General features: G+C 34.7%; 1 protein-coding gene across 2 annotated transcripts in view; it reads right to left on the bottom strand.

Annotated features, from left to right (window-relative positions):
* Nucleotides 1-2,412: 2,412 nt before the first annotated feature.
* Nucleotides 2,413-10,720, bottom strand: part of ZBTB10 (zinc finger and BTB domain containing 10) — a 39,244-nt gene continuing 30,936 nt past the window's right edge. For both annotated transcript variants that reach the window (XM_008689085.2, XM_040625809.1), the window contains exons 4-6: nt 7,988-8,164; nt 7,603-7,775; nt 2,413-7,340 (exon numbers count right to left, since the gene is read on the bottom strand). In XM_008689085.2, the coding sequence (XP_008687307.1) occupies nt 7,035-7,340; nt 7,603-7,775; nt 7,988-8,164 (656 nt within the window). In that variant the 3' untranslated portion in view covers nt 2,413-7,034. The remainder of the gene's footprint in view (nt 7,341-7,602; nt 7,776-7,987; nt 8,165-10,720) is intronic.

Genomic DNA, 10,720 nt, shown 5'->3' with positions numbered 1-10,720 from the left:
TGTGGTATAATGTACTCTGGAGAATTAATTACCCACATGTCTTTGTAAATGCCAACATCCCAATTTAGGGATCCAGGTCTCAGCAAGAACAGGGAAGAGGGTGAGGGTGACAAAAGTACTAAGCTCCATCTTCCACATGAACACACATCAGTCTTTCACATGGTAAAATATAAATGCCCACTCAACATGCCTAACAAATATAAAAATCATCAGCAACAAAAGCATCAGATCTAAATGACCTTTATTGACGCATTGTTGCACTCTTCATGAAGGTATAAATTCCAATAGGGTTTTCTCTAGGTTTTCACATCTTCCTTCTATACACTGAATATCAGACACTGAAGATATTAGTGGTGACAAGCCAGCCACTATTTTCAAACAAATATTTTGCAGCAAATGGCTAATACTTAAGCTTGTCACTGAGTATTCCCAGTTATGCAGATGGTGTAGATTAAAAAAACCAAAAGGCTACTTGCATTGAGATTTCTAGACTAGAATTTGCTATAGGTTGGGTTTGGTCATTATGTCTTCAGATACAGTCACCCAAGGGTGTAGTGGGGAAAGTCCCAAGGGATCCCACATACCCTGTGCTTGGCAACACAAACTGCTTGTAAACCAAATTAGCTTGTTAGCTATATGCCATTAGATACTAGCAAGCAACATCCTAAAAAAGTTGCTGACATCTTTTAATAATCACTTAGTAAACAACTTTGAGCTCAGATTTATGTGCCAGGAATTGCATGCTATACTTTGTAGTCCCTCATTTGTTTTCCCAAATGTTAAATCATTTATCGAGAAGAGTTTGGTACAGGTAAAATACTGAAATGAAGTTCAGAAGTCCTGGATCCCAAAACTGACTGTAAAATCATTGTAGTAACGTCTCTGGGTATCAATTATTTTCTCAAAATTTTAACCTAAAACATTCTACAATCATCTTGCAATATTTTGGGTTTTCCTACTGACTGTTGAGACATGTGCCAAGAAGATTGTATTTTGCTTATCTTCCACTAATATTCCAAAACATACTTAATTATGCTTGGAAGATTGGTAATTTATTGCCAAACTTTGGTTGTGTTGGAAAAAAATACCTGGCCGGCAGTCAGAAGGTAGTCTCAATAGCATGTAAAGGCACCATGCAGTCACTCAGCCTACTTTTTTATGCACTTTAACTGAATAGATTTCTGGTGGTTCATTTTTTATCTCAATCTTTAGTTCAAAATTCGGAAAAATTTACAAAGACTGTGATCCGAAGGACCTTTAATTTTCTCATCTAACCATGGATCCAGTAATTTAACTTCCTACACCAGCTTCCAAATATTGGTCTGTGATAATTTGCAAAGTGAAAGAAAAAGCTCAAATAGCAATTTTTCCATACAGCTAAACATGATTTCTGAATTTCCACTGTGTCCTTTTTGGCGTCATGAGATATTTATGCATAACTTTAACAATGTTTTTGCTAAGCAAAACAAAAAGCTGGTTAGCTACAATGGTCCAAAAACTTTTAAGCAAAGAACAAAACAAAAACAGAAACACCGTTAGATAAAAATGTTTGGTCACTATTACCTTAGCCAAAATGCTTGTCAGGTAATCTTTCGCTTTCTCTAGAACATCTCAGACTAGGAGATTTGGTTTCTTTTGAAGCAATCACATTTATTCTTTTGGTAATTATTAAAAGCTGCTTTTAGTCTTGAGCCAAGTGGTTCCAGTCTTAGCCTCTCAGAATCATACAGAATATATCTAATTATTCTGCCATATGACAGCTTTTACAACTTTAAGACACTAGGCCTTATGTGTTACATGGCCAGCCTTCTCCAAACAAAATTCATTTCTTTAGTAAAATCTCTATCTAGTCATTTCTATGATTTCCTTTGCTCTGTTACTAACACCACCACAAAAACCTAAAAAACCCAGGTAAGTATCTTTTCTCTATATTATTAAAGTTTCAAAGACTTGAAACATACATTTACTTATAATTCATTAGTCTGCTAATATGCAGTAAATATGGGATGTAGTTTACCTTTGCTTTTTAAAACACTTCCAAAATTAATGCACACATGAAATCAGAGGGGAAATATCTTAGTGTTTTCTAAAACCTATAGAGAGTTCCCACAAGTAGTAAAGATGAAAAGACAGATAAAATGCTTACTACCAATCAGTTATTAAAGCAGCTCCCCAAGCATCACTAGGAGGTAGTCGGAGTCACTTATGTACTTCATATAAAAACATAAAAACCAGAAGACCCGAATATACTATAATTCCAGCTTGTAAACCTTAAGTACAAAGCTTTCTGAATTATACGTAAGTCAAAGTTTACAAAGGTGTTCCCCTACTCAATTAGTCTAAATTAGTACACTTTTAATGCAAAGAAATCTGAATTAAATGTCAGAGTCAACAAAATTCACAAAGCCAGAATCAAGTTTAGTGCTCACAAGTTTATATTTTTAGATTTGATAAAGATTCTTGTGTATTTTCTAAATACACAGACAAAACAGTTTTGGAAGTTTACATACATGTCTTAGGACACTTATACTAGGTAGGTAAATTACATTTAAAAAAATTGGTCTTCGTAAAAGATCTTCCCAAAGAGCTTTTACAAACAGCAGGCAGAAGAAAGCGTTCTTTTATGTTTACAGTGTTTAAAATGCTGATTCTCCCATTTCATAATGGCCTCAACCATCCCTCTCTCCTCAACCCAAAAATTTTGTTCTCAATAGCCAGTGTACTCCAAATTAAGTACCCAATGTCCTAAAATTCAGGGCTAGAAAACATCTATTAAAGTGTGCTTATCCCTAACACATTTTAAACTATCTAGAACGGTTCAACTTCACTTGAAAGCAGGGATACAGCAGGAAAAACATTTTCCACTTTAAATCCTAAAGTGACTACAAAAAAACACCTGTTAGTTCTAAGCACATATATTATGTACCATAGTTAAGTTTAAGGATCTGGGTGACTGAACGGCACAAAAACTGGGGTTCATGTCTAGTTCTTCACTTTAAAACCACCCTTTTAAAAATAAAAATGTCACAGCCAATTAATAGCATGTGCTACACTGAGGTCAGGTATCTTATTTATAGTCAGGTGACAAAACTGCTGTTATTAGGAGGAAGAGTGATAAGGATATTTGGGGAAGTAAAGATTAGACACTCAAATTCCTAACATAGATGGTTTACAGGGAAAATAGGTCTCCATACACAAACTCCTTTAAAGCACTAAAATTCTACAAAAGTTGTTTCATGAGGCAAGTTAGTAGGGCCCCCTAAAGAGCACGGGCTCCATTCAGAATCAAATCTGGTCAAATCGCAGCTCTACCGCTTAGTAGCTGTGTTATATTGGGCAAGTTATATTATGCGAACTTCTTGGAGACTTTCTCTTCCATACAATGGAGACAATAGCACCTACCTTATCGGGAATTAGAGAAAATAATGTAAAGCTCAATGGCACATGTAGGCACTAAAAAAAAAAAGAAAAAAGAAAAAAAAGGTAGCTTTTGGAATCATTCAGAAAAATAAACTCTATGTTGACAAAATCCTAAAAATATACATAAAGCTTACCAAAGTTTAGAATTTATTGACTTTTTAAAATTCCTCTTCCATCACACTTTCCCCCGTATTATACTACTCCAGTCATCTTCAGGCCTTTTACACTTTATCGTATGAATACAGATTTCCCAACCCTGATCCTTTCATTTTCTGTTTTCTCCCCCTTTCCTCTTGGTTTGCATCTATTATTAAACTAAGATGTAGTATTAGGCCTCTATTATGTACCAGTGTTTGAAGCACTTTGTGTGAATCCACTCATTCTATCTCCCTCTTCTTCATCAGGATGGCTCTACCAAAACCAGCTAGTGTTTTCCCCCCAAATTTCGAAGCTATTTATTAGTGTTCAGTTTCCCTTTCCTACAGTTTTTTTAAGCTCTTAATTGCTAGGGCGCTAAAATTAGCAACGTTATCTAGTGAATATGAAAAATGAGGGGCAGTCACAACGACAAAGCAGGGACCATATGGAAGTAACTGTCTCTGAGAATCCTAAGAAAGAATACATGATCTTAATTTATATGAGAGGGTCTGTTACTAGAGTGAATAGGAAAGAAACAGTTTATATTTTTCCTCTTCATTAAAATTACAAGCTCTAAAATATGTTTCATTTAAAATATAAGTTACAAGAGGACGATTCAGCAAATGTGTAACACATAATTCTGCCAGGGATCCACAGACAAAATTATGAGTATTCCACTGTCACCTCTGAGACCAATCGTTAAGTTCTTATATCTATCAACTTCCTGAAATTGTACTGTAAGTCAGAAAAAGAATATACTTAAAAAAAAATAGAAACGTCCAGTAGTATACCTTAGTACTAAAACTATTTTTTAAAAAAGACCTAGAAGGGAAAAAGCAGTCCCTCGAGATCATGAAACAAATAAGTTAGGCAGTCAGCAAGTAGAAAAATCTGTCAATTCTGTTTCTGGTAAAATGTTTAAAGAAGAAATTTTTATATAGGCTGAGGCTAATATATTCAAGAGTATAAACATTCCTTTGGATTACGTTTCTAAAAACAAACTTTTTAAAGTATCATATTTCAGTTGACTAAAAATATAGCCAAATCTGTCACAACACAACATAAAAGGTAATGGACAATTATAGAATATTTTAAATTAACAGTAACAGCCATCTACATCAAACCTTGTTTCCAACTAAAACCAAAACAAAAGCACAACAATCCCGTAGTGTACCAAGTGTGTATTTCAATTTACTGTATGCAATCTAACAAAAATTTGGTCATAATTTACCAGATATACATAAATGATTTAAGTAGTAAAAGAAAATTCAGTTTAAAGAGAGTAAGTTCATATCTTGAGGAAAAGTAAAAGTACATTAAGAATGTAAAGCCAAGTCCAGTTTCTATGCAATAAGTGAACTGTAGTCTAATAAAGCAGATTTAGGTGATTTTCAGATATATATCTTTTCTCTTTAATATATATTTATATATAGACAGATCTACCAATTGTAAACTATGGTTTATTTTAAAGGAGGGGGATAAATGGGATGAAAGAAATCTTTATACTATACTTACATATTCACAAAGCAGAACATTTTACGTTTAAAATACTTTTTCATTCATAGTATCTCTGCCCAACTAACGTCTACTTTGGACCCCACCAGAATTACATTATACTCATTTGTCTAGAACACTGAGAGTAAGATGTACTCTTCAGTCTTAAACAAAAATCAAACCAAACTATTCATGTCAGTTTTAGTTATGTAGAAACTACAACAAAGTTCAGACGACAAAAGATGTATCTAACCATGTAACTGTACTTTTTATCTTTGATTTATCCAAGCAGAAACATCAATGTCTAACATTAAACCATTATACTACCGAAATCAGAGACAATGAGAAAGCTTGTCTCTTAAAAAAAAAAAGTATCACCCTTTCAACTTTGATCAGATGGAGCACCAAAGGATTGTGTCTGTCAAAGTGTACTTTGCAATTTTTTCCACACAAATAGTGTAATTTAGTGACCTGATATAAAATAGGAAAATATACTCAATTTCTATTTAAAAGAAAGCTGAAAATATGATATCCCTCAATCTTACATAATATACAATATGTTCCTGATAAATGTCATGCATGTTAACATTATGTGAAATGCTGCTGTGAGTTTAACAATCAGCTAATTCATCTGTCATCAGATTAAATAAATCTGACAACTTCAATTTAATATATCACCCCTTGTACCCTGAAGAATTCAGTTAACAGAATAATTGTAAAGCCTCTCAATATTTGTAAGATTTCTGCAGACTGCTGAATCACGGTGACTACCAGAAAGACTATATATGAAGATGTAGTAAAACTTTGAGGAATTGAAAAAATAATTATCTGTCATAATTTCAAAACGCTCAATATCCCAGTAAGTATCAAACAAAAGAGAATGCACTTTTTGTGTTACTTTTAATGATAAAAAGGGCACAGGAGTAAAAACCTGATATTTCACTTTTATCGCATTTAACAAGCTAACCAAACTGGACATGGAGGTCAAATTAGGAAACAAATCATTTTACTTATTGTTTCTATGACTTTTCTTTTGATTAGAATTCTGTCTTTTCAAATAGGACTGAGGTATAGTACACTGGCAAAAATAAAGAGGCAAACAAGAATAGTGCCAAAGTAACAGATACCCAAAACCGAATACCATGTCAGAAAACTTCATGTAATAACCATTTATCAGATTAGAGCAGCAGGAGAAAGTTACTTCTACATCATAATCATTTTAGTGGTATTTGTCAACTTCGCCACGTTAACTTTGCAACATCATTTCTTCATTTGTGAAGTAGTAAAATTCATGTCAAAAAGGAAAGGGGGAATGGAGGAAAGTCAGTTCATTCCAATAAATTACCTCTCCAGTTCTTATAAACATGCCCATCAGCACAAAATTGAGAAATAATACCTAACACTAGAAGAGACTTGGTTTAAGTTATGAAGCAAATTAAAATGGAAAAATACAGAAAAGTAGAACCAATGGGGTTGAAAAGGCCCCTCACTGAAAATCTGTATTAAAAAAAAAATAAAATTAATAAAAATAAAAATAGAAACAAAACTCTACTAGTACAAACTAGCCTGAGTGGTTTGATGGACAGAGTAATTGGGTCAGCTGTCACTGTAGTCTTATAAATGGATTTTCTTCATTCATGTTAAAGTGGGACATGAATGTAAGCTCTTTAAGGATAGGTACAATATATTCGTAGGACCCAAATAGTTACTGTATATCCTATAAATAAAAATAGTTTTACTTTGATAACTGACTGAAGATGTGGGGACTCCATGTAATCCAACCACAAGGTTGTTTGCTGTACAGTCCTGTGCAAATATAAAAAAAAATTTTTTTGCTATAAGGCTTTTTTGACCCTACAGTTTTCACAGCAACATAACTACCATCCAGCATGTACCATATTTTGCAAGCCTTCAAGTTCAACAATTCAAATTGTCGATTCATATTATGTCCAAATGCAGCATCCTTGAGGAGTATAGGTCAGTTAATCATCTAGAGACATACAAACATCTCCTGACTCATCCCATCGAGATGGATCGTTCTGATCTTCTCCATCATCAACCAGCTCTTCATCAGCTTCTCCTACTTCATTCTCTTCATACTCTTCATCCCGAGGGAAATCTGTATCCTGTCCCTGATCTACACCTTCTTGCCCTCCTGGCTGTGATTTATCTGCACAGTCTACACAAACACCATAGCGTCGAGATCCATGTCTTATTCCAACACTGGCTGCTAACATGAAGATCTTCTTACACACCATACATTTGTATTTTTTATCCTTTTTATGCACCTAATTAAAGGGGGGAAAAATCCAATATAAGGACAGTATAGACAACAATGCATTTGAACCACTCAATTAAACGACCCATTTAACAATGAGTGAATGTATACCGTTGTTTTTCTGTATGAAGCTCAGTTCATAAATCAATTATTTGCTTAAAGCAATTTATTTAATAATCAACCTTCCCTAAATTCAGGTAACTGTGTTAAAATACCTTAAACTTCATTGACATAAATATATTTTATCTCAAAGATCAGTTAAAGTTACTTACCAGGGAATGTCTTTTCACATGTTCTCTGCGAGTAAACAGTTTGCCACAAATATCACAGCTAAACGATCTGACTCCCGTATGAATGAGCAAATGCCTTTTTAGTGTTCGTCTGTATTTGGCTACATAGCTACAATGAGGGCATTTTAACTTGTTCATGATTAGAGATGATTCACCTTTGAGAATAAAAAAAACACACACACACACACAAAAGCAATTATATATTAAACAGAAAACTTGCTATCAAAAGCTTGTCTATCCCTAAGAATAGGGATTATTATAGGACTACCAGTACCTTTATCTTTTAAAACCCAGAACACGGAAGCTTTTAATCGTGAAAAATCATTTTAAAATTCTGTAGATGTTTATTTAGTTGACTAATACTTGCCATTTTCCCAAGTTTCTTGTTTTGGCCAAGATTCAGGCAATAATCCATACTTGAAATCGTTTGAAGCACCTGGTATCAATCCATACTTGAAATCGTTTGAAGTACCTGGTAGCAATCCATACTTGAAATCACTTGAAGGGCCAGGCATCAGGCCATACTTGAAATCACGTGAAGTACCTAATACAATTGGAAAGTGATTCTGATGTAATGACGGTTAATGAAGATCTGCCTCTTATTAGAATTTTTTAAAAAAAGCCCAGAAAATAAATGAAATCTTATGAGCATTATGATAGAACAGCTTATTATAAATAGCTAGAGATAAAAACCTCTACACTGTAGTCTGAAACAAATGTCTTCATAATTATCCTAATCATAATACCCTAATTGGCATGCATCTTAAACAGAAAAACTAAAATGTGAAATACAACCATAGGGAGAGAAAAATCTGCTAAAATAAATTTCAATAATATTTAGAAGTGCGTGGAGATCACATGAAACTACTCTTTTACACTGTTATTTCAAACATATTCAAAACAGAACTCTTAACAATTGTCACCCTGAAGCCCAGCTTTGGAACAGGATAGTCTCCTTACTTACTGTCTCCAAAACAATCACATAATCTTGTTTTAAAACTTATCAGTACAGAAAAATGGACTAAGAATGAAGAATATAAATACAAGGAATTACGAGTGCAAGGTTCTAGCTTTATTATACCCTCGCTTGTTGTTTCAGATACACTGGGCCCTCCCGCGTGTTTCATCAAAACCTCTAGCCCCATCCTTAAATAAATGAAAATCCGAAAGGTAGAATTAAAATAAAATAGCCAATGTCCCTTAAGGAATTTGTGCCTGAGATCTTCAGACTAGCTAAGATAAAAATTACCTCCTCTGGATAGCATGCCTTCTTTTTTTGTGTGTAAGATTTTATTTTTAAGTAATCTCTACACCCAATGTGAGGCTCCAACTTAGAACCCTGAGATCAAATCGAGTGGCATACTCCAACGACTGAGCCAGTCAGGTGCCCCCTGGATAGGATTCCTTCTTGAATATGTATGTCTTTATCTGGATCCAGAAATACTTTGGCAATGTAAACATATCCAGAATTCTCCATGCTAGCTATCACCACCCTGGATCCAATCGACCATCAACTCTTGCCTCTGGATTATTTTCAATAGCCAGAGTTCATCTCCCAGTTCATACCGTTGCCCTCTTAACAGTCTGTTCTCAACACAGCAATTAGAGATTCTTTCAAAACTTTAAGTGACAGCCTGGCACTCAAAAGCCTGCAAAGACTACCCAATCTCCAAAGACTTTTTTTTTTTTTAAAGATTTATTTATTTATTTGACAGAGAGAGACAGCCAGTGGGAGAAGGAACACAGGCAGGGGGAGTGTGAGAGAAAGAAGCAGGCTCCCAGCAGAGGAGCCTGATGTGGGGCTTGATCTCAGGACTCTGGGATCACGCCCTGAGCTGAAGGCAGACACTTAATGACTGAGCCACCCAGGCGCCCCCAAAGACTTCCGATATCTTACACAGCCTTACTTAATCTAGCCCTTGATCTAACTACCCCCTTGGGTCACTCTATTTCAGCCACACTGGCCTTTGTACTGTTCCTCCATGGGAAAATGGGTCCCTCTGCAGGACCTCTGCACACTCCTGCACACTCTTTCCTCTACCTGAACACTCATTTCCAGGCTATATGCTACCTTACCTACGCAGTAATTCATTAATTTTCCCTTCCACGAAAACCATGGATTTTATTAAAAAATGCTTGCCAAAATGGGTTTTCTAAAAATTCATTTTCCCCCATCTATCTGCCAGATCCACTACTTCTCTTAAAAATTAAAATAACCTAATATTTCCTCTTTGGTGAAAGTATCAATACCCAACAAAGCAAAAAGGTCCCCAGGGTATTTAAAGATTTCATTACTATTAATGTAAATTATTTTATACTTGGAATACCTTCACCCATCTTTTAAATAAAATGTTATGAAAGCCTTCTGATTCCATAATTACGTGATTAAACTATAATGTATTTTTGTTTGACGGAAAGTTTTCAGAATCCTGAAGTTAGACACCATATCTGTGGGGGGGGGGCAGGGGATGGAAATTAGGATGGGGGTGGTAGCCTGTGAACATGAATCTATCAATTTCAGCTTAACATTTGTAAATAAAGTTTGAGCTTTGACTCATAGTTCTTGATCAAATCAGTGCAAAAAAGTAAGCTCTGAGAGCAAGGATTGTGACTGTTTTACTCACCTTTGTATTTCTTATGTCCAAAGCATACAATCCTTCAATTATTTGTTGAATAAATGTATCTAGCATGACTTGATCAAAATACTTGCAAAACTAATGTCAGAAATGTTAGATATGTTAATATCCTCAAGTTAATATTTTCATTAGATGTAAGAACAGCATACCCCTAAAATAATTTATAGGGGCACCTGGGTGGCTCAGTTGGTTAAGCGTCTGCATTCAGCTCTCAGGCTCCCTGCTCAGTGGGGAGTCTGCTTCTCCCTCACCCTCTGCCCTTCTCCCAACTCATGCTTGCTCACTCTCAAATAAAAAAAACCTTTAAAAAAATTTACAAATTGATAACCTAAAATTCAGAATTAGAAGTTAATACTTGAAATTCCATGTTTCAAAAAATATATTTTATAAACCGATAACCTAAGATTCAGAATTAGAAGTTCTTAATACTTGAAATTCCATGTTTCTCTAAATAACCTATAGTA

This window comes from Ursus maritimus, unplaced genomic scaffold (assembly GCF_017311325.1).
Source record: "Ursus maritimus isolate PB19 unplaced genomic scaffold, ASM1731132v1 scaffold_9, whole genome shotgun sequence".
NCBI lineage: Eukaryota > Metazoa > Chordata > Mammalia > Carnivora > Ursidae > Ursus > Ursus maritimus.
This window is presented reverse-complemented; position numbering and strand designations above follow the sequence as displayed.